The sequence below is a fragment of the Drosophila virilis genome, chromosome 5, assembly GCF_030788295.1.
Source record: "Drosophila virilis strain 15010-1051.87 chromosome 5, Dvir_AGI_RSII-ME, whole genome shotgun sequence".
NCBI lineage: Eukaryota > Metazoa > Arthropoda > Insecta > Diptera > Drosophilidae > Drosophila > Drosophila virilis.
Genome location: NC_091547.1, coordinates 24,533,503 through 24,560,810, shown reverse-complemented (window position 1 = coordinate 24,560,810; position 27,308 = coordinate 24,533,503). Strand labels below are relative to the sequence as shown.

Here is a 27,308-nt window from a genome sequence, read left to right as displayed (position 1 = left end):
TCCTGCGCGTATGTGTTTGTTTTTATTTTCTTTTGTTTCGGCTTATCAATAATTAAAACAATAACAAAATGGGTTTAAGATAATAGAACAGCTAAAAGTGCATTAGTTACGCAGAATTGGTGTAGTTTCGTATTATTACGTTCGTTCGCGCGTGATTTTATGTGCGTGCGCTTGTGTGTAATTTTTGTTCACACCAGTTGCTCCAATCTTTGCGGCCCTCTGCCGGAAGCCCTACACACACATGGTGTCCCGTTACAAGCTACACGAGGAAGATGCGGATGCCACACCAGCACCCGCACCTAGACAAAGTCGATACTCTAGGCCTGAGTCTGCCGGTCTTTTGCAACCACGTAAGTAAACATTTCTCAGTTATCTAAAAATACTGTTATGTGTGTGTGTGAAAATCATAGTCTCAAAGTGATTCATTCATAGGTAAACATGATAGATATCTAATAATGAACTAATGAACAGTCTTTCTGTTAAACATTTTGTATTTGCGGTACTTTTGATAAGATTGTTGTCATGTGAAGTGCAAATATGTGTGCTAGACTTAAGAATATATACTAAGGGTATGGTCACTAAAATTTTCATTTATAAAAATATAAAAAAGAAGAACTGGCCCATGGGGGGATCGAACCCGCGACCTTCGCGTTATTAGCACGACGCTCTAACCAGCTGAGCTAATGGGCCACATTGTCTATGTTAGATCCAAGGCGGCATATAACATAAATACTTGACGTTGTATTGAAATAGAGGTTTCTTTTTATTGACTTAACATTCAATGGAAATCAATAAAACGTTTCATTTGCTTATTTATTTATTTTTCTTTTTTTTTTTTTTTGCATATTTTAAGAAATATATTGTACTCGTTAATACAATTTTGTTTTGATTTTCGGTTATATGTTTTATATGTCACGACCTGCTGCCGTTTCGTAGTTGACAACTTACGCTTCGGCTTCGTGCAGGCGACCCCCACACGAAGGACGAAATATTGAGTGTCCTTTTTTTGTGGCTTGCCCGCAGTTGGCTTTCGGCTCTTGCACGCAGCGGTCGCATTTGGCAGGGCGTATGCCCAAGCAATATGGAATAAATAAATATTAATTGTGCCGCCCCTTAAAAACGCGAAAATCAGAGCTGATCTGAAGTAATATAGATATAGCATACAGCTTTATCGGTAGACAGTGCGAAATGAAAGAAAAGTGGGTTGTACTAACTAAACCGCCAACTGCACTCAGTTCGATAATTTGAAGGCTTTCGCTAATTTTAACTTGTGCATTTACGAATTACAAATGAAATGAACAAACCAACTGTCTGAAGAAGAAAAAGAGATGTGTAAAGTGCCTTTTGGAAAATCAACAATTCTGATTGTTACTGCATATAACACGTACCGCACCGCCCCGCCCCGCCCCGTACCGCCATATATAGCATTCGCTGTCAGCGAATGCATGTGCGTGACGGGAATAAACTACATATATGTTTTTCGAATATTATAAATTTTTGATGTTTTGACTGCAAGCAAGTAGATACATTTTGGTCGAAAGCTGACATTGCTTTCGTTTTAAAAATTAGTCAGTAAAGGCGGCAGCGACGGCGGCCCGAAAGGGCGCCAGTTCTTGGCATTGGCTGTGGCTGTCAGTTGTTTTGGTTCTCAAACACATGTCAGAGCTTAAGTTCAAGGCTATTGTTAGCCGTCTTTTAAAGTCGTCCCACACACAGTGCCCACCCGCAGAGGTTAAAGACCTTATGTAACTGAAATATGATCTAATAAACAACAAACTGCTTTAAAGGTGCCTTGAACGACGCTTTACTTGTGCTATTTATTAAGTGCCTTGGGTTCTGACCCCTTTCCCCCCAAAACCCTACACAACATGTCCGGCTGTTATCAGCGCCAGAGTCTGGAGCTGCAGGCTCCACAGGACAGCCGTAATACGCGCACCATTTCAGTGGAGCTGAACCGAACGAACACCACCTCCAGCTGCAATCCCAGCCAGCGACGGCGGCAACAGCGGGCAGCCCAGCATCGGCAGGAGTCCTGGTTTCGTCATTCGATGCCGCCGGCAATTAATCGGGACTTTGAATCGTTGGAGCATCTGCAGGCGCAGGAGACGACCAACGGCCTGGATGAGCAGCTGGCGGCCTCATTGAGCGGCAAGCTGCCCGTTCTGAGCCACACCAGCATACACCTAAACAGTGCCAATAGCAATCTCGGCTTCATCGACTCCGACACACCAAATACGCCCATCACGCCGCTGTCCAATTCGGTGGCGGGCACACTCTCCTCCTGTCAAGCGGCTGCAGCCGGAACCGGTTCCGGAGCTGGCGGCGACAATGGCTCCAGGCACAAGTCGCGACATCGCAAGGACTCCAGAGCCTCTATCTTATCCAATGCAGCACGCGGCCTGCGCATGACCACATCATTCCTACGCAGAAAACGCAAGGAATACGAAGGTGAGTCGATTGCCACGAATCAGGATGAAAACAATAAAGAAAAGGTGTCTTTAAGTTGATTTAGTTTGAAGACCTTTGCAGATATTTATCAGATTCAATTAGCCAATTGTTCCTATCGAAGCTATATATGTATATATATATATATATATATATAGTAATCCGAAGTTGAAAAAAGATTTATCATACATGGAAGAAGTTTTTTTTTTCAATATATCTTTAAATAATAAAAGAGTTTTTTCCAACAAATATTCTTTTCTAATGAAGCTTTCTAGACTTAAATATTTATGGAAAAAAATTGACGAACTTCAAAGTAAAAAAAAATAAAAAAAATACCATATCAAAACTTTTTTTTATTTAAAATGTAACAATTTGTTTAAAATAAGTCCTTTAGAAAACGAGTCGTTTGTCTATTGCTCTTTCTATTGATATTTCTATGAGTAAAGCCGGATGAATCACATTTATGCCCGTATGGAACATTTTCAAATCTATGGAAAATCTAGTTTTGTGCTGTTTTTATAACCTGAACCCATTAAAAATGAGTATAAGGGTATACTGTATTTGAGCAATGTATGAATGTATGTATGAACTCAAGGATCTCAGAACCTATAAGAGCTAGAGACTTTAGATGTAGATGTTCCTAGTGCCTGCGCAAATCGAGTCTGTTTCCAAGAATCGATAACTTACTCAGTTTCCAAGCAATCGATAAAAATCGATATCGATATCCTGTTTTTTGGGCAATATTGGTAAATAATAAGAGCTAGAGTCACCAAATTTGACAAGTAATAATATATATATTTGCATTTGATGTTGGAAGTAGAGGGTTCAGGGTATCTCCTAGTCGGCAGCTCCCGACTAGAACCTCTTACATGCTCTATATGAGTCAGAATGAACTGTTCAAGATGTGGGTTCAAAGAAATCTTAAAGTAACTCTGGATTAGCTCTGAGCTAAGCGAATCTAGTGCGATTGAGAATTTCTTTGCCTCATGCTGGAGATGCTGTAAGAGTTTTGTCTATTTCATTGTAGAGCTCTAATTTCTGCATTCTCTTAAATTTTATTATTATTAGTATACGAAATAGTTATTAACTATATATCCGACCTTTTAATATTACTTGGCTGTCGTTTAAGACCTTAAATTGGTCACGACTTACATTTTTCCTTAATGCTATTAAATTGTTTTCTGTGCTTGGGCGACCCAAGCGCTTAGCTCGGCCACATTGGCATAGACGCCCGGATAGTTGGGCAGGGCGCAGTTTCTGCCCCAGGACACGATGCCGACCAGCTTGCCGCCCGATACAAGCGGTCCGCCGGAGTCACCCTGGCAGGCATCCTTATTGCTAGACGCCGCACACAACATGGTCGCCCTGATCGTGCCGCCATAGCCATAGCTGGAGCTGGCGCATTCCGCGCGACCCACTATGCGTGTGTTGATGTACAGCAGCGTGGAGGAGGAGGATGCCTGGTAGCTAGTCGAGCCCCAGCCGGTGCAGGTGGCCGCTGCGCCGTGTTGCGGCGTGCTGCTGGCCAATGGAATGGTGTTGATATTGGTGCCCAGCTTGAGCTTGGTCTTCAGCCGCACCAGCGCAATGTCGTACATCTTTGTGCTGCTGTTGTAGGCCTCGTGTACCTTGTAGGCGGACACGGCGCTCAGTGTGCCGCCAAAGAATCTATAATTGGAGCCAGCGCGTACACGCAAATTGGACACTGTCACGGTCGACTTGATCAGACAGTGGGCGGCGGAGACCACCAGATTCCGGCTGATCAAGCTGCCGCCACAGAAATGGGCGCCCGAACGTTGCAGCGAAACTTGCCAAGGATGCGCGCCAATTGCAGCCGGCGAGCCGCCCACAATGCGTCCATCCGGCTGTGGACTGAGTCCCAGCGGCATGATGGCCCCACTGGCCGCGGCCAGCAGGCCGAGCAGCACCATTAAGGTCTGGCAATACATTTTTACTGTCCAAACTTGAATCTGCCAATGGCATTTAGTTCGCTGGTCTACTCTATATATATGTTGCAGCTGATTAACCCTATCGATATTGTTATTGACGCACACTCCCAACTAGATTTACAATCCCCTGTAAATAATCATCAGTTACAGCCGTAGGTCTTTCACTTCAGACTGATAATCTTTAGGCCCACCTGCGTTGATATTTCCAGTCGTCTTTCACAAGCAATATCTTACCAAAATGATATATTGGCTCAGGATCTCTTAAAGGAACTTATTCATTCAAGCTCTAATTTCTATTATACTGACAATTATTTAGTGTCATTATCTTTTGATTTTATGGTAATGTAATCAAAATTAACAAGCTCTCATCCTGTTGTGCTTGGGTTTTGCCTGTCGTAAATGCCAAGACATGCAGAAAAAACCTGTTGCTTGTTCTATATAACGTACTAGCGGGCATAGCCCGGCCTTGCCCGTGTCACTTATGTTATAAAATCAATGTTCTCGAATAGCTTTGAAAATGATTTTGAAACCAACCAATATTTTACCAATATTTCGAGTGGAATTTCCTAAATCCTTGAAACACGTATTCCTTATATTCTTATATAGAACTTGTGAAAATTAGTTTACTTTAAAATGCACTTTCCACCGAAGGAGCTTAGATTTTGACCAAAAATGTGAAACACGTCTCAAATGATTTTTATGTATTTCCTTGCAAATGAATTTGAAGGCAAAAGGCCAGCCGCCAAATCCTTGACCCCCATTTCCATCAAGGAGAAATACATTTTTGGAAGAGTGTGAAATACCCCACAAATAAATTTGAACAAAGAACTTTGAAATTGAATTTGAGGCCAATCGGATGGTAAACAAAAAAGTTTCATAAAAACGTTTTTAGCGATTTTTGCGGGTGGAATTTCCCGAAACCCCGTCTTAACGTGCACCTTCATCACATAGATAGCTTCCCATCTCTTACGGTTTGCCCTGTGCGTTGATCACCAATCAGTCAGTCAGTCAGTCAGTCAGGACAAACAGTTTTATATATAGAGATATAAAAATAGTAATTGGTTAAAAATCGAACATCCCTTGAGCGATTTATTTCTATTCCCAGCCACAGAATTGTCAACTGTTCCCACGACAGCAATCTTTCATAGTACGCCCAAAGTTCTGTATCCATTCAGCTTTAGAGTTTGGCTCAAATATCACAAAAGCAAGAAAGTTTCTCATGGACAAAAAGAATTTCCTATAGTCTCATCCCATGGCAGCTTTATATAAGATGTTGATTAAATATGAACTCATGTTGCTAGCATGGAAGAACTAATAGAGTTTCGTTAACAACTCGAAAATCAAAATAGGTTTTTCAAATAACAACTACAATATACTATTTTTGTGACTTTAGAGCTTGTTCCTTAGAAAAAGGCGCCAATTGAGCCTAATTGAAAGTGGTTTATTGAAGAGGGTTCGTCAACTGTCACGTAGCATACATAAAAACATTTTCTGGTTCCGGCCACGCTTTGTAGACTGGGCTGTCTCTATAATTTATTACGTAATCAACTAATATAAAATATAAACTTCATAAACGTTGCTCTCGCTTTCCCCTGGCTGATACTGCATTAAGCTGTTCCTCATTCAGATCCTAAAAGGCAGCTTGTTAGTCAAATGTAAAGCATAAATATTTAAGAGCTACCCAATCATCATTCGAGAGCGGGCACGTTTTCTCCAGTTTCACTTGCCAATTCTCCGTATATGAGTAATATTTGGTAAAACGATCGAAGGTAACGTGCTTTTTGGACTGTTTCGGTCCATTTACCTTGACTTCGTCCACAGCCGCATCCTTGAGGATGAGTATCGACTTTGGACAGCCCATCGTCTTTGTTCCAGTTCCCAGTTTCGAAGTGCTTGTATTCATTTTATTTGATTTGAATTGTGAAAAGGGTTTTTTACTTGTGATATAAAAACAGCTGCTTGCTAAATACTTCTATTTGTTCAACCAGAAAACGTCTTTCCAAGTATAATTTTTTGTATATTCCCCAACTGTTGCACTTTACTGGGGCCCGGCTTGGAAATGTAATTAAAAGCGTTTGGTGGCAAAACCTTTTAGTGCAGCAATCTTTTTAGATAAGAAATTAAATGACATTTGACCTGGGCTGCGCCTCTGAGATCATCAATGTCTCAGCATTAACGTACTTGCTTGGATTTCTCTTACTTCATTCTCATGACATCACCGTCGTGGGGGTTGGGACCGACCTTATAATGGCCTAATGTGCCCGACATGAAAGTATATTACTTGCTGTGATTGTGCCGGATACGTTGACATTTTCCAGTCATTGCAAAAAGCTTTTCAGACTCTATTTTTCATGTCCATATAATATACTGCTAGATAGAGGTAGTTAACGACTCGATTTCCTGTGGTGTTTGAGGCTGCTTCAGGTTTTCCGCTGCTTAAAAAAAAATCAATGAAAATGCCTTAACATGTGACCGTGTACTCCGGTTCCTTTGAGTACACATACGAGCAATAAAAAAACTATTTAATATGCTCTGAGATACCTTTAAACTGTTGTGGAAAATTATAAAAAAAAAAATGTAAACTTGGCCCATGAGGGGATCGAACCCGCGACCTTCGCGTTATTAGCACGACGCTCTAACCAACTGAGCTAATGGGCCAATACGTATGTCGGGCACAGGCAGCAAAAAACTGACTTTACATTCAAAAATGAAAAGCTATTATTCGCTTTGCTGTATCCTATACATAGATGCATTTCTATGTAATTCTAAAGAAACAAAAAATATATTTTCAAACATTAAGGTGTGCAATTTTATTTATTTGTGATATGTTTATTTTTGACGTTGAGCAGGTAACAGTAACAAATCGCATGATACGGGTACAGCAAAACACAATAACATTACAGCGGCAGCGACATCTGCTGCGCATTATAACAGTTTACTGTTTCCACACTCGCTCGTATCATATAAGTTTGATTTGCGACAGACTGTTAGCAAGTGTCAGGATGGCCGAGCGGTCTAAGGCGCCAGACTCAAGGTTGTAAATCTTGCCTCTCAAACAGGGGTTCGTATGAGCGTTCTGGTCCTCTCTGAGGGCGTGGGTTCGAATCCCACTTCTGACAATAGTTTTTTTTATTTTTTTTTAAGTATTAAGGGTTAATAAATATACAAAAATTGTAAACAGTAGATAAAGTTAACTTCAGTAATTTTTTTCTATCTATAATGTGGATTTAAGAATAAAATAATTTAAACAAATATTATAACAAATTATAACCTGATGTATTAACCCAGAATTTCGCATAACAATATTGAATCACTCCAGGACATTTAATTCAGAAGGGATAAAAATGTAAGACTTTTTCAACAGACGTACTAAATGCTATTGTATCGAACAGTTCAACAAGTGCCTCCGTGGCGCAATCGGTTAGCGCGTTCGGCTGTTAACCGAAAGGTTGGTGGTTCGAGTCCACCCGGGGGCGGCAGCAAATATTTTATTTTTCGTTACTAGCAATAAAAATATATTTTTTTTACCTAGAAAATTTGTCGCACTTAAATCTTATGTGAACGAAATTAGCAATAATAAATATGTTTGATTGCAAGTACTACACCAAGGGCTAACAACAGAATCATTTGAGCTTTAACAGTGCAATAAGAGCAGCAGCTGTTGTTAGTATACTCTAGTCTGGTGGCCTTGTGAGTTTGAATGCATTGACATTTTCGCGCCAGTTTTGTTAGTGGTGAATTCACCGCTCAGCTGGTGAAATCTGCGGTGTTTTAGCGCTCTTCAGCAATATCCATGTGTGTTTCTCTCTCTTGAGCGCTCACAGGTTAGTCAATGGCGGCATTTGTTCAGTTGCTTTCTAAACTCGCGAGCGTTAAGTACGTGAACCGCGTTCTTCTTGCTAAACAAACTCGTCGTGCTTAATTGGTGTGAATAATAAATACATTGTGTTTCGTAGAAACGTATTTGGATAAGCGATAAAATCCTGTTTTGGAACAATGCCTTTAAGCATGCCCCCCCTTAAATACTTTGATTTTCTATACCCAGTGAATCGGCATTGAAAGATAAATGTAAATTACAGAGCTTTTGACGACAACAGTTATTCACACATGACTTCTACATGCAATACATTTGCAATGGTATTGGTAATACTAGTTGCGGCTTAACGTTGGTTTCTTATGCGCCACGTTTTATATAGTTGTGTGTGTGTGTGTGCGTGTGTGTAGATAAGTTAAATCGATGACCAATCTAATGTTGATAGAATCAGACGCACAATCACACACATGCATGCAAATTGTGTGTTTACATATATCCAAGATTGTGTGGGTTGGCGCCTTCTCTATTAATTCTGTTTTACTCTATCCAACACCTTTTTCCCTCTCTCGCGCGAAAATGTCAGCGGCGATTGTCTTGTTTTATATTTTGTTTAGCATTTCTCGCCGTTTATTTCTTTTCCATTGTTGCATTATCGTAATTGTAGTTTTCTCATGTGTATATGTATAAAATATACATACATACATAAATATTGGCTATGTGTGTGTGTACACAAATGTCGTTCAAACTAGTTTCCTCGTGTTTTTGTTTTTGTTTTTTTTTTCGGGTTTTGTTTTAAATGATTTTGCCTCCCCCTGTTTATCAGCGTTTTGTTTTCGCATGCTATTTGCAGTTTGTTTTTTCTGTAAATTCAATGCAAGCCTTGTGTTGCACATTTCAGTTGATGTTTGATAAATGTTGAAAAGGGTTAAATTAATTTCCCACTATTTCAATGAAGCAAATATGTTGAATATTTATTGTGCAGAAAGTAAACATAAACTACGTGCGGAAGGTAAATTGCCTAAAACTGTTGCATATCATTAAATAATAAAGGTTCACGAAATGTCATGGAATATATAAGTTCTTGTTATATTCGTATTTTTATACATTTAATGCTTGCCAAATGCTGTGTATATTATTTTTTTTCCAATTTATTTATACATCGGTTACGTTTGAATTTCAAAATAATTATAATGCTGTTTCACAAAAAAACAAATAAATAAAAATAAAAGAAAAACGTCATCATATGTACATATATTATAGAAGTGGCAAAATAAATATAAATAATAAATGTGTGTACATTTTTATGTAAGCAGCAGCGAGAAATATTTGTAAAATATCCCAAATCAAGCATGTTAAAATTCGCTTGAATCTGAAATTTTTGCCTGATCTACATATGCTTTATCATAAATAAGAATCCCAACTATGTTCATTGTTGATCGTTTCCAAATTATATTTTATATTTTATTTTGTTTTGGATCAGTCGTTTCCGTTCACTTCTCAAACAATGTGCCCGGCTGCGGCTAGGCAATTATTGTTCGATTGACAATAATTTGCTATTGATTCGTTTTTTACAATTGTCCACAGTAACAACTACTGTTGTTGTATATATATATATATATATATATATATATGTATATTGGCAATTTTGCAATTTTCAAGCTAAATTGGACTCTTTTCAGAGGAAAGAAAGTTACTGGAAGTTTTTTCAACATTGGATTTAGCTACTTTTTTTTTTAAATGGCGTTTGGCAACACTGTTACGGACCTTGCAATCAACCAAGCTTTGTTCACAATGATATAATGCACACACACACACGCGTGCACCTATGTGGGCCATATGCATGTGTATGTGTATGCAAATAGGTAATTTTCGAACTGATGACAAATTTCCTTTACTTGTGTGTAGTACCCGTATTCGAAAAACCTTAAAAAGTGCTGTGGGCTTGCCATAAATGGCATCGGTATATTCCATACTAAATTTCTTGATTGGGGACAAGTAGTACATATAGAGAGAATAGGGAGAGAAAAACAGAGAGAGAGAGAGGGAGCGAGAGAGCATTCAAGGCAAATATTTTGATTAAAGTTCGTTAAGTTCCATTGTACTTTTAGTTTTTAAAAACAAATGCGCGTATCCAATCAAGCAAAATAGTGAAGTTTCTGCTCGTGAACCGAAACATTTTTCAAGCTAAAAAGCTGCTGTTGTGTATTTTTGCATATCACAACATATAATAAGAAATTTACAACTTTAAAGCTGCTTCGAATAACAGTAAACAGTTAATAAAATACATTATTTTTAACTAACTGATTCCTTTAGGAAGAGCATAAAACGTTTAATTTGGTTCACGACTCAATGAACTAGTTCATCGAAAACGGACTTGAAAAATTCCCACTCAAATTTACATGAGTTGTAGATTGGTGTTGTCATTGCCTTGCCTTTTCTTAGTGTTAAATGTTTGCGCAAGTGTTGACTGTACCGGTACATGTGTATATACTGTATATACATGTATGTATATACAAAGGTATGTAGGTATGTGTATATACAATGAGTGCTGTGCTGCTGTGAAATATGTCATTTAGCGTTAACTGATTGGTGAATCAACATCAGGTTGTAGCTTTTGCAGCAACTTTGCAACTGTTTCGAGCCAGTTGAGTTGTTGCTAATTTTGTATTAGCCCATTTTTACTCATCAGAAACCAGTAATTGCAATTTGAATGCGTATTTTTAGTGGACACGCTTGAATAGCGAACACAAATATGCAAGTAAAGCTGTTTGGAATGTATCCAAAATATACGCAAATATACATAGAGAATATGTATTATTTTATGCTGTTATTTATAGAAGCGGAATAAAGACGAGCGACCGATTTATATGTCAGTCCAAACGTTGCCAGTTCTGATCAGACTCCATCCGCTTTTATTTTATTTTATTTTTTTGCTGTTATTTTTGGTTTCCTTTGAAAGTTAACAATGAAAAGAAATTACTATTAATTGGGCTTACTTTCTGTAAACATACGCGCGGCCTTGTACAAGCACAAATGTCATCTGTAATTACGAAAATTCACAACGTTCCGACCAGGCCAGGCCAGGCCAGACCAGACCAGGCTAGCGCGGCGCCTTTTTTAATATTTATGATCAATTTCGACCCAGTGGGCCCCTCCACATGCAATCCCAATTGGGGCCCCTACCTGCTTAGCTGCTCTAGTATTGATATATTCCCTGTAATTTAGTACACGGTTTCCGGAACGAGCCCCATTAAAGTCCGTCAAATCGTCGGCTGACTAAATATAGATATATATATAGGAGAGTATTTAATCTTTGACCAAGTCAAAATAACACTTTTAGTTCTTTCAAAGTGAATACCTTTTACTTTATCCAATTGCTCTGAAAGTCTGTTAAATAATTAAGTTGGCTGATTGTTTGTGATTTATTTGTCCCCCCAATAAACATCCAATAAACTCTCACAAATCGTCGGTTAACTAAATATAGAAATATATCACACATATGTTTCTCCCTTTAAATGAATGCACCTTTTGCTCTAGCCAATTTCTGCTTGTGATTTATTTGTGCAATGCCCAAACACTTGTTGCCGCCACGTTTTCACTAATTATTAATTTTAAATATTTAAGCAATGCATTAAAGTTAGCAGCACTGAAAGGGCATAATTATATTTGAGTGTTTACTGTAGCTAACGTAAACACGCCAAAGGACAGCCCCTGATAGACCATACCAAAGCACATACAAGCCAACCCATTCCATGCATGTTTTTTGGGACACGCGCAAATGTGAGTGTTTACTTATGATTTGTGAATGGTCGACAGACAGGTTAACAGTGTTGAGTAGTTCCCTAATATTATGTGGAAGGTCGTTGACTCTTTAACCAGGGTGAATGTCGTATTGCTTTAATGAATCTTGCCCAAAATCAATACTCAATGTGTGAATAATTAGTCGTCAAACCAAAGTAGGCATTGAAAGGAACAAAAGTTTAAGTAAAGGCACGCCCCGAAAGGGTATTCAAAATGATAATTAAATGTCAAATCGGAAGTACAGTCAAATTTCGTGTGTGCGAGCTAAACTAAACCCATCGAACCCATCTTTGATTTTGGAGAGAAACACAAAATAGCATATAGAAGAATCATGTCAACATGACAGATCCCAATAGGAATAATACAAATGGCAACAACAAGCCACAAGCGGCTGGAGATCCGAGCTCCACTGCAATGAATCCACCCGGCACCGGCTACGTATTCCACAACCCGCGGGCTTTGGCAACTGTGCCGGCACAGCTGCGCCTGTGGTGCAAGGACTGCCTGCGCCGGCTGAGGGGCGAAGCCTTGCGACACACGGCAACAACGGGACCCACAAGCTTCGCCCCAGATGCGGGAACCAATACACGACGCCCAGACGAGGAGTCCTCCGATGCCAGCAGTGCGGGCACAACCGAAGTGGATGCCTCCATAGCGGCGCAGCGCCTCCAAAACGAACGGACGCAGCCCAAGCCGCAGCCGAGCTGGTTCTCGACCACCCGGCGAAAGTTCCTGGAAAGAACGGGCCTGAGGAAGCGCAAATGTGAAGGTGTATATCTATCTATTTTATTATTATTACCAACAGTTCAGGTATACTTTAAATGGCACTCCCTTGAACAAGTTACCTCCTTGTTCAGTTGGCCGAAAGTCTGAGTCACTTGGTCAACTTACATCTACTGAGTACTGCAGTTGTATTAGTATTATTTGTTATATATTTTTGTTTATCTTTTTTGTAATCTTATCGTTAAGCCAGAGACAACAATCTAAAGTCAAATAAGGCAGTTAAATAGTGTAGAGTTGATAATTGTGTACAGACGTACAACATGCGGGTATTGCCCAACCTTGATGTAGCTATAGATATATGGATATATAGATAGATATTAGCTTTCCACTAGCTACACTTCAGTGGTAAATTGACATCTACCCATCTTGTTTTCTATTTAAACATATATTTTTTAAGTGCATCGAATAAAGAACCTAGTGTTGGAATCAGTTCATATAAAGATCTTTCAAAACGCTTTTAAAGCCGATCGGACGGTTTCCGCCAATTTACCACAGTTGCGGGTGGAATTTGCCGAATCGCTGAAAAACTTATTTACCAAGAGAGAGCTTAACAAAATAAGTTTCAAATCTTAGAATAGCACTTTTCATCAGGGAAGCTTGATACTGCGAACAGTGTGAAACACTTCGAATAGTGTGAATCTTTGAAAGTGAGTTTGAATCCGATCAAATTGTAAACATGCAAAGTTTTTCGCGAATTTTCCACACATGCGGGTGGAATTTGTCGAAACCCCGTCTTAAGGTAACTGCAGTGAAAATTTCAGCTTTCAGTCAGTCCGTCAATCAATTTTTGAGTCAATCAGTCAGACATCAGTCAGAGAAGATAAGTGCAGGGTAGCTCCTAGTCTAGCACGCACGTCTAGTCAATTTTATAGATTTCAATCGTTATTGGCCCAATGCGGCTAAGAATTGCACTCGCTTTGTAAATACCGTCCAGGGACGATGGCGAGTTACATTTGCCAGATATCCAAATACAAAGAAGCTCTCTCGAATGCCCAACTCTGAGATACCCTGTACTCACTGATGAGTTGCCGTAGCATATGGTATAATTATTCTGGCCACGAAAATCTAATCTTATGCCTCAATAACTACAGTCCTTATGGTCTCAACTTTAAAAAAATATTGCAGAAAAGATAAAATTCAAATGCGTGAATATGCCACAAATCAGTTTCTCTCAACTGTGGCTATTCGAAGTGTGAAATATTCTTGAAATGTGTTGCAAAATTAATTCAACGTGAACCGAGACGCACAACTGTTGATGATGCTGCCTTCCACAAGCTGTTACATGCATTTGCACAGCTGCGCTATGCCCCTCGTTTATGCCCATGCTATTGACTGCTTCAAGGGTTTGAGAGACACCCCAAAGGATACAAATCAGAACGACGCAAATCGCCTCCGCCTGGGCCGACCCCGAGTGCCTAGAACATTTAGCTCATTATTACCTACCGTGGCCAAGTCCGGCTCGGCTCTCTCGTGTTGGTTTCAGTCGCAACGTTAAGCTGCAAGAGAGCACAACACGCAGCACGCAACAAACTGGGCCAACAATTCGGTTGAAAACATCTCTGTGTGTGTGTGTGTGTGTGTGTGCAGCTAAATTGTGTGTATGCAAATACATATTTTGCAATATTTGGCAATTGTCGTTTGTTTGTGAAGATTTAGTGTTAGTTGCAACGGCTTGTGGCACAATTGTCGAGCGCATCACGTGGCAGTCGCTGCGTTCAACGTGCGACAAATCGATAGTGCGCACTTTTCACGCACTTGGCCGAGTGAGTTGCAGCCAAGTGTTGAATCTCTCGCGAGTTCCTTCAAGTCTACCTAGCCAAAAACTCCAATTCTTGCAACATATATACACCTGAATATACAACAATTTAAACTCCTGATGTACCTGGCAAAATGTCAAAGTTGATGCGAGTTGAAGAAATTATTCCGCCCGAGCAAACGGCATTTGAACGAAATGTGGCCAAAATTAAGAGCGCAAGCGCTGGCTCTGTGAAGCACCTTAAACGCCCACTGGCACGCCCACTTGTGGCTTACTCGAGCAGGCAGTAGAGCATTCGGTCACAAACACAGTCAACCTGGAGGGCATACTGAAAACGAAGGCAGGCAGCAGGGAGAGCATTGCTTTTCAGGCCGTCGGCTCGGGCATTGAGGAGAGGGACGTGACGGACGCAGCGGATCTGGAATCGATTGAGACGGCCGCAACGGAGCTAATTGGCGACATCAACGACGATTCGAATCGTATCTTGAACGTGACAAAGCGTCCAAGCCGACGACGGAGACCATCCGTGAGGCAGTGCGGTCGTCGCTGGACCAGAATGAACTTTCGCAATGTTTACAGAGCTTTGCGTATTCGTTGGAGTCGTAAGTCCGCCTAGTTTTTTTTCACAGATCAATTCTGTAAATCCACCAGAATGGGTGGAAGTGGGGGAAAGTGCGCTTCAAATGCAGTGCCTAAGTATTTCGCAAAGTTTACAGAGCGCTCCGTATAAGTTGGAGTCGTAAATGCATTTAGTCATTTTCGTTGGAGTCGGTAGTCTATCCACTTGCTATTACAGATCCCTGTGAATATTCGGTAAATTCACCAGAATGGGTGGAAGTAGAGGAAGAGCGTTGCCAATGTAATATGTGTTCTAGTAGCTACGTATTTAAAGTCACATTTTTAGGCTAGTTAAAATTAGCTCAAAACTTTAGAATTTTCAAAATTCAACGAACATCATGTTTGTAACCTGTGTCGAGGTGGATCCAGTCCTTGAACTGGGCCGCTTGATGAAGAAGCACAGGATCATACCAGACGTTGTGACCTGCAGGCCGCATATAATCATCGATGTGCTCTATCCTTGCGATACCGGTGTCAAGCCGGGCTGTCACCTAACCCCACTGAGTGTGAGACACGAGCCAATCATTAGGTGGTTGGCAGATCCTACCAAGCTGCACACGCTGGCCATGATTGACCCGGATGCGCCAAGTCGTGCCTCGCCCACCAAACGGGAGTGGCTTCACTGGCTGGTGGGCAACATACACGGCTGCGATGTGGCGCTTGGCCAGCGGCTGGTGGGCTACATTGGCAGCCGTCCGCCCGCCAAGACCGGCCGGCATCGTTACGTCTTCCTGGCCTTCAGGCAGCACTGCGAGCTGGACTTTGACGAGCCATACATACCCAGCAGTAGCTACGAGGGGCGGCCCTGTTTCAGCATCAAGCGATTTGCCAAAAAGTATGCGCTGGGCAACCCCATCGCTATCAATTTCTTCTTTGCCAACTGGGAGGACGATGATTTGTACTAAAGTAAGCATTGGCTGCTGCTTTTGGTTTTAATAAAAATCGATAATAAAGGCAAGGCTCTGTCAAATTGTTATCCATAATGACTGATTGATTGATTGAAGGGGACTATTCACTGATTTTGGGTATTCACCGATTGACTTTAAACTTAATTTCCAAAAATAATGTGTAGTTGCTTAGCTGATTTTAAATAATCCTGTCCATTGATCGGGCAACTTCGAATATCCACCTTTTTCTTAACATATTTGCTGTTTTATTGTTCCAGATGATGAGGATGACGTTCCGCACTTCAATGGTTACGAGCCGAATGACTCGGAAAAGCGCGTCATTACGCTGAACGGGCCACAGCCCACAAAATATTGCAATAACCGTATATCCACGGCTAAATATAAGTGAGTAATGCGAATGGGCAACGATTATCAGCAGAGTAGTCGACGCATTTATTCGCTATGATCTATTTAAGGGTCGCGGCTTGCGCTGATAAGATATGACCTCCATTTGTAATACTAATTGATTAATAAATGCTTTTGTATTTATCACACAGTGTCCTCACCTTTATACCGTCGTTCCTCTTTGAGCAATTCCGGCGTTATTCCAATATATTTTTCTTACTAATTGCATTATTACAACAAATTCCGGATGTGTCGCCAACGGGTCGCTACACCACATTGGTGCCACTCCTCTTTATACTCTCTGTAAGCGCCATCAAGGAAATCATCGAGGATTTGGTGAGTAAATGTGTTGACAGCAACATCTCAGAGAGGTATATATTTTTATATATTTATTTGCAGAAACGACATCGCGCAGATAATGAAATCAATCATCGATTGATTGAACGCTTAGAAAATGACACTTGGACCACGGTGCGCTGGTCTGAGCTGACAGTCGGGGATATTATCAAGGTGGTCATCGATACATTCTTTCCTGCCGATTTAATATTGTTGTCGTCAAGGTGAGCAGCCACTATATACACATATCTATATGATTACACACCATATTTATCTTTGCAGCGAGCCGCAGGCCATGTGTTTCATTGAAACGGCAAATTTAGATGGCGAGACGAACTTGAAGATTCGACAGGGTTTGCCGTCGACAGCCAAATTACTGGAAACAAAAGACTTGTTGCAATTGGAGGGCAAGCTCGAATGTGAATTGCCGAACCGGCTATTGTACGAGTTTAATGGCGTGCTGAAGGAGTATGGTAAACCGTAAGTGCATCTCTGCTATGGCTGATTGATTCCGATTTAAAAACAAAGATTTATCCTTTTGCAGTGCCTGTTCACTTGGCAGCGATCAGGTGCTACAGCGTGGCGCTATGTTAAGGAATACGGCCTGGATATTCGGCATTGTTGTTTACTCGGGACACGAAACAAAGCTGATGAAGAACTCGACCTCGGCGCCACTTAAGCGATCCACTGTCGACAAACTGACGAACACACAGATCCTGATGTTGTTCATGATACTGATCTCTCTCTGCATAACGAGCGGGCTGTGCAATTTGTTTTGGACGCAAAAACATTCCCAAACGGACTGGTATTTGGCCATTGGAGACTTTAAGAGCATGAGCCTCGGCTATAATCTGCTGACGTTCTTCATTCTGTACAACAATCTGATACCCATATCGCTGCAGGTCACCCTCGAATTGGTGCGTTTTCTACAGGCTATCTTCATTAACTATGACATTGAGATGTATCACGAGGAGTCCAATATGCCGGCAAGTGCACGCACCTCTAATCTCAACGAAGAGCTTGGCCTGATTAAGTATATCTTTTCGGACAAAACGGGCACACTGACACGAAACGTGATGGTGTTCAAGAAGTGCTCCATAGCTAGGCGCATTTATCAGCCCGAACGCACGCCCGAGGAATCGGACCTGGTCCAGAATATACTTAGGAGGCAGAACTCCTACAAGGACATTGAGGACTTTCTAGTGCTGTTGTCCGTGTGCCATACGGTGATACCGGAGAAAAAGGAAGATGGCAGCATTATCTACCATGCCGCCAGTCCTGATGAGCGTGCTCTGGTCGATGGTGCACGAAAGTTTGGCTACATTTTCGACACACGCACGCCTGACTACGTGGAAATAAATGCATTGGGGAAGCGTATGCGCTTCCAGGTACTGAATGTACTCGAATTTACGTCAACACGAAAACGAATGTCGGTCATTGTGCGTACGCCAGAGGGTAAAATAAAGCTATTCACCAAGGGCGCCGATTCAGTCATATACGAGCGTCTAGCGCCGCGAGATCAGTCATACCGGGAGGCAACTTTGCAGCATTTAGAGGAGTTTGCATCCGAGGGCTTGCGAACGCTGTGCTTGGCCGTGGCCGACATTGATGAAGAAGTGTACCAGGAATGGAACGAGACACACCACAAGGCGTCGATATCATTGCAGTACCGCCACAGCAAGCTGGAAGATTCCGCAAATTTAATCGAGACCAATCTACGTCTGCTAGGCGCAACGGCAATTGAGGACAAATTACAGGACGGCGTGCCAGAGACCATATCCGCCCTGCTCGAAGCGGGCATATACATTTGGGTTTTGACCGGTGACAAGCAGGAAACGGCCATCAACATTGGTTACTCGTGCAAACTGATTACACACACCATGGACATTATCATACTCAACGAAGGCAGTCTGGACGTAAGTTGCATTGTGTGCAGCAATAAAAATTTGTCAATTATTTCAATTTGCTTTGCAGGCCACTCGTGATGTCATTCTGCGGCACATTGGCGAGTTCAAGAGCACCTCGGCCAGGGATGCGAATGTGGCGCTCGTCATCGATGGCAAGACCTTAAAGTATGCATTGACCTGTGACCTGCGCGGCGATTTCCAGGAGTTGTGCCTAATTTGCCGCGTCGTCATCTGTTGTCGCGTTTCGCCCATCCAAAAGGCCGAGGTGGTCGAGATGGTTACGCAAAGCACCAAGGCAGTTACACTGGCCATTGGCGACGGTGCCAACGATGTGGCCATGATACAAAAGGCAAGCGTTGGCATTGGCATTTCGGGTGTGGAAGGTCTGCAGGCATCCTGCGCCTCAGACTACTCGATTGCCCAGTTTCGATATTTGCGTCGCTTGATTCTCGTCCATGGCGCCTGGAATTATGCACGCATCAGCAAGCTGATCCTCTATAGTTTCTACAAAAATGTCTGCTTATATGTCATTGAGCTCTGGTTCGCCCTCTACTCGGGCTGGTCGGGACAAATTCTGTTTGAGCGCTGGACCATTGGCCTGTATAACGTTCTATTCACCGCCATGCCCCCATTTGCAATTGGCCTCTTTGAGAAGTTCTGCACGGCCGAGACAATGCTTAAGTATCCGCTGCTGTATAAACCCTCGCAGAATGCCAAACTCTTCAATGTGCGAGTCTTTTGGATTTGGATTTTCAATGCTTTGCTGCACTCGGTCTTTCTCTTCTGGCTGCCGCTCTTCGCATTCCAAGAGGAAGCCATTTGGGGGGATGGCAAAACAAGTGACTATCTGCTGCTGGGCAATATGGTCTACACGGTGAGTTAATACACGAATTTATTCAAATGTAGGAATAACATGTTTGTATATTTGCAGTATGTTATTGTAACTGTTTGCTTGAAAGCTGGCCTCATCACTAGCTCCTGGACCTGGCTAACGCATGCCGCCATTTGGGGCTCCATTCTGCTCTGGTTTGTGTTTGTTCTGATATATAGCCACATTTGGCCGGGATTGAGCTTTGCCAGCAACTTTGCGGGCATGGACACTCAACTGCTGTCGACGCCCGTCTTTTGGTTTGGTCTGGTGCTGGTGCCCATCGCCAGCCTGTTGATCGATGTCATCTGTAAGCTGTAAGTTGCGCGACACCAAACAAATCTGGGTGTATATGCAGCTATTAATTATTGTTCGATTGCTTGTAGAATACATAATACCGTTTTTAAGTCGCTCACCGAGGCTGTGCGTGAGTCGGAAATACAGCGTCACGATCCCTCGCAGGTGATGGAAGAGTCGCGCTCCTCGTAAGTATTCAGTTGACAGAGAGAATCTATTGATATACACTACGTATTTGCAATATTTCTGGATTTATTTTCCTATCAATTGGTTAACTATTTGGCATCAACTGAGCAAAACCAAAAATATGCTACTCTACATTTTCAATTTGAATTGTTGTGCATTTCTCTATTATTTAGTAGTTATTTTTATTTATTTTTGGCACGGACCGTTTGGAAATCGTACGAGATATAATATCTCTGTGAATGTCATACTATATATATATATATATATAGTATTCCTTTCGGTCCCTGCTTTTATGTATGCATTTTTTCGTTTTGTAGTTGTCTGCACCATTTTGTGAGACGTCTTTTTATCAAATAGCTAAAGCTATTACCTATTAGATCATTTTGCATTTAACTAATCACCTAATTTAATTAATCTGTTAGTCACTTGTCCAACTGTTCAGACACTCATGTGTGTAACTGCTTATGTATCTGCCATTTTTTATTGAACTTTTATTGATTGCCTAACTGTTAGTCAGCAAATCTATTGCAATTTGTACTCACAAAGAACACGAGCCTTTAGAAAACTAGTTGCAATTAGCGGCAAAAATAACGAACGAAAACTAATACTTATCACTTAAATATATATATATATATATATATATACGTGGATTCATATCAAATCGTAAAGCAGCTCTATATATATTTGAAGAAAAAAATGTATATTAATGGACTCGAATAAGTTTTTTTTTACTTGTATCAAGTAAAAACATATATCTAAGCTAAAGAACTGTTCAGTCGAAAAATGCGCGTTGTCCAACACTGGACGCTCCTTGATATTTTCCCAGGCTCAATTGCCCGACTCTGAGTCTTTCGCCTGTTTACAGGGAATACTCAAAAGTTTATTGTTAAGCATTAATTATACACAAACAAAGAAAAACGAACACAGCACAGGGTATTAAATAGTCGACGAAAGTTGTTTTTTTTTTGTTAGCAAAAACACAAAACATTGCATATTTGTATTATAAATATATATTTTTAGCAACAAATGCTTGGATTAAATTACGTATTTATTTAGTCATGAATTGAAATTGAGTTGATTAGCAAAAATGTGCGTTTTTTAGTAGCAAATAAACACAATTGCATTAAATTAGGAGGCAAAATTTGAAATGAAATATTGAGTATCAAATACCGAAATTGGTAATATTATTTACTTATTAGCAAACAATAATTTTGAAACCAAAAACCAACAAAACACCCAACAACAAATGTAATTTTCTCTATCCTCTATCCTTTATTAACAATCGACACACACATTTCGAACACATAAAACATAATGCTCGATCCGAAATATGAAATCGCATAAACTCATTGTAATCAATCCCAACTCCTCATGCCTAATCCACGATAATTGTCAAAAACTACGTATTTCCGCCGACTCCTTCCATGATGAATGGCAAATAAAAGGGACTTTCGTTTTAAGCACGGACGTATGGAGAATATGTTGAATCGGAGTAAGGCTTCAGGCAGGCGGAGCATAACCGACAGGAATATCGCGCCTCGTCACTTGCGCGTCGAAAACTGGGATATCGATGATGATGAGCTGGATAGCCGGGAACAGCAGCGGCAATATCAACGTCGAAGTCACCGACTGGCGGGTGGTTCCCATCATGCGGACAGCGTGGACAGTGCGACTCTGCATATGTAGCCAGGCTGTTGGAACAGAATCTATAAAATAAGTCAGGTGCTTGTATGTGTAATATATATTAACAGAGAATCTATTGTTTTGTGTCTTGATATACATAAATAAATTATATAAATTAGGGCTCATTTAATATATATTATATACATATTTATTGTATGTGCTCAGGGCGTACAAAGCCATATCCATTCCAAGCAAAACTTGTAGTATTCATGCTAGAAATCTGCATTATACATAAATGTACAGGTGTAACTCTTAAAATTGATCCAACTGTGATACTGATTACTGTAGCAAATGAATTGTGTGCAATTATGAAAATGTTTTAAACTTTAAATAACGCGTTGTTTATATTCTAAGCTGATTGTTCTACTACTATTAAGCATTCTTTTACTTAAAACTTAATATGCCAACAAACAGTTGTTTCCTTTTCTACAATGAACTATACCAACGTCTATAGTATATGTACAAAAACTTGTATGGAATCCAGTTAACAAGAACTATAATTTAAGAGAGCGTTGTGCTTTTATGTTATTGTTATTTTTTGTGAAATATACATATATATTTGTATATAGTCAATTAACTGAATAAACATAGTCACTAGCTTAAGCCGGCGTATAACCCATCCTCAAACCTTCCTGTATACCCAACCAGTTCAATGAATATTTAAACTCAAAATACACTGCGTTTTAAAAAGAGCATCGTGAATATATATGGCAAATATTTTATACAGCCTGAAAGAAAGTGATTCAAGAAGCTGAGCAAAAGTTAACGAGAATCTTAATTTTATGTATCTATGTGAAAACTGAATAAAATATGTTATTAACTATATAAGTTATGTATTAGTTTTCATCATTCGCATGCAATTTAATACCCTAACAAAAAGAAAAAAAAAGCAATGAAGTCCACTAACAGAACAGTTCGGCGCACATTTGACATTTGGCTGAATGCAATGCACTTTAATTATTGTTTTAATTTTAATTCTAACACAAAGCAACAATTAAAAACGCAAATTAATTTCCTTTATAAAATAAAACTCAAAGCAATTTTTTCAAATATGTATTTTAAAATTCTCATCAATATTTTCTTTGCGTAACTTGTATGTGTGTGCGCAGTACTATGTATGCCTTGGGATCAATTATTCGATGTAAGTAATTCATAGATCAAATGTGTAAATCAAAACCAAAAACAAAAAAATAATAATACTATATATACATAAAGTCCAACTCATAATCATATACAGTCACAAACATCCACGATATTAAAATAGGTCACGAATTTATTTGCAATTCAAGGATATCTATTAGGTACTCGTAGTTTCTGTATAAAAGGGCAAAGGTAAACAGCACCGAGTTTATAAATAAATAAATATATTTAAGGTTTACTTCTTTCGTTATTTTTTTTTTTATCCCTCAGATTATCAAGTTTGTACGCATTGCATGTTCTATATTTTTCTCAAGATTTTGCCATTTCTTTTATGTTTGCCGTTTGTCGAATAACAGTCTTTAGTTTTAACTAATAATGCCAAAAATTTGCATGCTCCATTAATTTGGTCAACTTCGATTAAATGTAGCGACCTGTGCTTAATTATCATTTTATTTTTTTTTAATGGCCGTAGAGTGCTAACAATTTAAATTGAAAATTTAAGATCTGCCACGAAAAGTGTTGAAGAACCAAAGAACCATCCACTCTTATATTTATATACTAAACGTCCTGCGAATCTCCAAAAACCATAAACAATTAATTCTACAGATTCACTGAAACTGCGAGATTGCTACGCAATGTTTTCACCCGTCGTGCCAACACAAGAGTCGAAACGGATCTAGAATTATCGCGTGAGTACTACCCATATATCAATCAGTTCCAATGTGTACAGTCTGCACGGTACAGTGTGCCCCCAAGGGCGTTTGTTTTTAGTACAGTTTGGTCAAATGGCCAACATTTGGTGGCAGCATTTCATTTTTTAATGGGCTAGTTGAGTATATGTATACACACGCTTATAGCCACGGTTATCAGCTGTAGCGTATCGGTTAATTAAAGAAATGGCTTTTGATTTTATATTTTTCAAACGTACTGCGCGGGCGGTGGGAGGTGGGGGGGGGGTGTGTCAGTAACTATTGTTTTCATAGCAAAAACACATTTCATCCACATGTTCATTAAAAAGCAAACCCCACCCAACTCCAACATGTGCAACGTATAATTATTGTATCTGATATCAAAATATACATATTTTTCCTCAGATGGCTATGCATTTTCCCAAGAGGAAGGCGGTGCTGTGCCGCAATCTATAGTCATACGCGCCTATGACACGAACTTACCCAAACCAGAGGGCAATTGAAAACCTCTCGAGAGTTAAATAAATCGAGAGATAACGGCAGCTATTGTATTTATGGCTATGCATTAGTTAAAGCAACACCTGAAACCTATGAAAGCTTATGTATGTAAAAGGGCCAAAGAATAAAATCATTTAAACACATATTTTAAGCATACTAAATAAACAAAAAACAAGAAAAAACAATGTTAACTGAAACTTTTGTGAAACCACACACTCTTTTTCTGGTATTATTGCATCAATATATATATTCTACATGTGTCTTACATTACTATTTTTTTATATATGCTGCATATGATAACTTAAATGTGTATGTGTATCCTAACTGTTAATTATTTATTAAGTCAGAAACACTTAAATAAAGCCGTTAGAAGCATTTCATTCTTTGTACATATCTAAATCAACTGTGTTTATTGCCTTACTTTTCAAAGGTGTTGACCGTTATGCGTCGAAGTTTTTTCGATTTCTTGATAAATTTTGAAAATAGAACTATCGAAACTAATGATATTTGTGTATATCGATAAAAATACCTAAACGAACTAATAATCAAATGAACGAACATATGGGAACAACGGAACTAATTCAGTGTTATTTGGTACTACACACACACATGAAATTCATTTAGTGTGAATGCAACCCTGAGGAGCGACGCGGCTTTCCATTTACGCTCACATATTTTTGTTGAATTTTCACCCAGCTTTGCATTAATACGAATTTGCGGCTCCAAGAATTAAATAAAACAACGTCACAATGGATGACATTATGAGCCCGAACTTTTCCATACCCAGCATTGGGCATGCACCAACGCCGATACACCACAGCCTCGACGCCGATCAACAAATTGAAGCATTACCACATCAGGTCTATCACCCAGCCGCACTGGATCCAACGCCAACAGCTGCCACAACAGTGCAGCAGCAACAGCAGCCCGACGGCAACAATGGAGTAAGTGCTGCCGATGGAAGCGGTGGCAGCGGCTTGTTTGGCCATGAGCCGTCAATACCCTTGGCCCACAAACAAATGCAAAGCTATCAGCCGTCTGCCTCGTACCAGCAGCAGCAGCAGCAGCAGAACCAGAGCAGCAACACGGGCGGCACCACTCCCCAATCTCTGATGCAGCCACAGACGCCGCAGAGCATGATGTCGCACATGATGCCAATGACGGAGCGCAGCTCCATCGGGGATGCATCCCTCAGCAACATACATCAGACCATGGGTCCATCTACACCGATGACGCCTGCCACGCCCGGCTCGGCGGATCCGGGCATTGTGCCACAACTGCAAAATATTGTGTCCACCGTCAACTTGTGCTGTAAATTGGATTTAAAGAAAATTGCTCTACATGCGCGCAACGCTGAATATAATCCCAAGCGTTTCGCGGCCGTAATTATGCGTATTCGTGAGCCACGTACCACCGCATTGATCTTCAGTTCTGGAAAAATGGTCTGCACCGGGGCCAAGAGTGAAGATGACTCTAGGCTGGCAGCTCGAAAGTATGCGCGCATCATACAGAAGTTGGGCTTTCCGGTAAGTGTATACCCTGTAGGCGGCAGCTCGTAGCTGAGTAGAGGGTATCTTAGAGGACTTTTGATATTGAATTGTTTCGCTTTCAGGCCAAATTCCTTGACTTTAAGATACAAAATATGGTCGGCTCATGCGATGTCAAATTCCCCATACGCCTCGAGGGTCTAGTCCTGACGCATTGCAACTTCAGCAGCTATGAGCCGGAACTATTTCCGGGTCTTATCTATCGCATGGTGCGACCACGCATTGTGCTTCTCATCTTCGTCTCAGGTAAGGTAGTGCTGACGGGCGCCAAAGTGCGACAGGAGATATACGATGCCTTCGACAAGATATTTCCAATTTTGAAAAAGTTCAAGAAGCAATCATAAGGCCTACTTCATCATCGCTAAGCACATGTAGTTTTCTAGGGTATTAACTCTTAAAGTTGACTAATTGTAATTTGTATTAAGTTAAGATGTCTCTGTGTGAGCGCCAAATAAAACTGTATTTAGTTTGTATATATATATGTTGTAAGGTGTGCCTGGATTTTATTGGCATATATAGAGCGTCACTTAACCGTATAAAATTTAAACCTTATTTAAGCTTAGATACATTGTGCCATCAGTGCACCCACATTCTCGAACTCGATCTTCTCCGTAATGTTCTTGGTCTTGATTTTATCGTCCTGCGTTGCGACGACGACGAGATCGTGTCCCTGATGCTTCCAACCATTGCGTTTAATCCAGTTCTCCAGTGTCGAGTCCTCGATGCCGCCCAACAGCTCCTTCAGCAAATCCTTCTTGATCGTCTGGAACGTGGTTCCCACCACATGCGAGACAAATTTGCGTATGGAATCATGGAAGCCGGTTATATGGCGGAACATGGTACGATTGACTTCGGCGCGTTGCCAGAACAAAGTGAAGTCAGCGCGCTCCAGTATGTCTGCCAAATCGATAATGGTCTGGACATTCTCATCCTTCATCTGCTGCGGCAGCAACAGGCACTTGGCCATAACGAAATCAGTGTGGGGCAAGTTCGTCAGGCACTTCAGCAGAATCGTGTAGGTGATGTCAAAGTTGAGCATGTGCGGATTGAACTGATATAGCTTGAGTACAGCGAGATTTGCTTCCAGATCGTAGGTATTGTTCTTGGCCTGGTCCTGGACGTAAGATTCCAGTATTTTTAAATGATCCGGATTGTAGCTGGACACATAAAAATATAGGTTATGTTTGTGTGTATTTTTTGACTGCGGTGATTAATGGTGAACAATTTACCGCTCAATGCAGCCCAACATTTCTTGTATGGTCTGGCTTTGGCCGTTTTCCATTTTCACCAAGTGTGCCATATTGGTTTATGTGCGATTTTGAGTAGTAGATGTATAATTTATATGCAAAAAAATAAACGAAACAATATTCGCGTGGCGATGCTAAAGTTATTTTCCACACAGAGCTGTATTGAATTGTTCGGAACACGTTCAATCGAACGACTGACTCACATTAGCCAGCAAACTTTACTGCTGCCCTGGCACTGTTGTTTACAGCAAGCAGTGTTCAGTTAGAGAAAGCTGCCGTTACTTCTATTTTGGTGTAGTGAAAAATTCAATTTGTTTGTATTGAAAATAATGAATGAAATACGCTGCGGAATTGTGTGTATGCAGTAATAAGTAGTTGAAAGTTAGTTGCGCATATGTTAAAGCATACAATGGAGATAAGACTGCATGAAAAAATAATAGTAATAGCAAATG

General features: G+C 40.5%; 5 protein-coding genes and 4 non-coding genes across 20 annotated transcripts; 5 read left to right on the top strand and 4 right to left on the bottom strand.

Moving 5' to 3' along the window:
* The first annotated feature begins 28 nt into the window (after positions 1-28).
* ATP8A (ATPase phospholipid transporting 8A1) lies at positions 29-24,205 on the top strand. Of its 12 annotated transcripts, none has more exons than XM_032437479.2 (11): positions 1,854-2,448; positions 16,332-16,458; positions 16,611-16,794; positions 16,858-17,018; positions 17,077-17,274; positions 17,339-18,710; positions 18,769-19,575; positions 19,633-19,886; positions 19,956-20,054; positions 23,482-23,564; positions 23,970-24,205. In XM_032437479.2, exons 1-11 carry the CDS (start codon positions 1,869-1,871, stop codon positions 24,065-24,067), a joined length of 3,963 nt encoding a protein of 1,320 aa, XP_032293370.1. In that variant the 5' UTR covers positions 1,854-1,868; the 3' UTR covers positions 24,068-24,205. The 12 variants fall into 12 exon arrangements, with proteins under 12 accessions (XP_015029634.1, XP_032293370.1, XP_032293371.1 ...); XM_032437480.2 differs by lacking the exon at positions 23,482-23,564 and adding an exon at positions 22,845-22,876; XM_070210513.1 differs by lacking the exons at positions 1,854-2,448; positions 23,482-23,564; positions 23,970-24,205 and adding exons at positions 8,250-8,319; positions 12,166-12,778; positions 21,498-22,428.
* On the bottom strand, positions 617-690 carry TRNAI-AAU (transfer RNA isoleucine (anticodon AAU)). Its single transcript has one exon. It is a non-coding gene; the product is annotated as a tRNA-Ile (tRNA).
* Positions 3,463-4,412, bottom strand: Ser8. Its single transcript, XM_002048893.4, has one exon. The coding sequence runs from the start codon at positions 4,392-4,394 to the stop codon at positions 3,615-3,617; it is 780 nt and encodes a 259-aa protein (XP_002048929.1). The 5' UTR covers positions 4,395-4,412; the 3' UTR covers positions 3,463-3,614.
* Positions 6,979-7,052, bottom strand: TRNAI-AAU (transfer RNA isoleucine (anticodon AAU)). Its single transcript has one exon. It is a non-coding gene; the product is annotated as a tRNA-Ile (tRNA).
* On the top strand, positions 7,391-7,513 carry TRNAL-CAA (transfer RNA leucine (anticodon CAA)). Its single transcript has 2 exons — positions 7,391-7,428; positions 7,469-7,513. It is a non-coding gene; the product is annotated as a tRNA-Leu (tRNA).
* Positions 7,797-7,870, top strand: TRNAN-GUU (transfer RNA asparagine (anticodon GUU)). Its single transcript has one exon. It is a non-coding gene; the product is annotated as a tRNA-Asn (tRNA).
* Positions 15,417-16,156, top strand: LOC138911423 (protein D2). The gene has a single exon (XM_070210515.1). The coding sequence runs from the start codon at positions 15,505-15,507 to the stop codon at positions 16,069-16,071; it is 567 nt and encodes a 188-aa protein (XP_070066616.1). The 5' UTR covers positions 15,417-15,504; the 3' UTR covers positions 16,072-16,156.
* A 470-nt stretch (positions 24,206-24,675) lies between the features above and the next one.
* Tbp (TATA binding protein) lies at positions 24,676-26,336 on the top strand. Its single transcript, XM_002048898.4, has 2 exons — positions 24,676-25,588; positions 25,675-26,336. Exons 1-2 carry the CDS (start codon positions 24,812-24,814, stop codon positions 25,951-25,953), a joined length of 1,056 nt encoding a protein of 351 aa, XP_002048934.1. The 5' UTR covers positions 24,676-24,811; the 3' UTR covers positions 25,954-26,336.
* Positions 26,089-27,024, bottom strand: eIF3k (eukaryotic translation initiation factor 3 subunit k). Its single transcript, XM_002048899.4, has 2 exons — positions 26,839-27,024; positions 26,089-26,766 (listed from the first exon to the last, which is right to left on the bottom strand). Exons 1-2 carry the CDS (start codon positions 26,907-26,909, stop codon positions 26,169-26,171), a joined length of 669 nt encoding a protein of 222 aa, XP_002048935.1. The 5' UTR covers positions 26,910-27,024; the 3' UTR covers positions 26,089-26,168.
* Between the last annotated feature and the right edge of the window lie 284 nt (positions 27,025-27,308).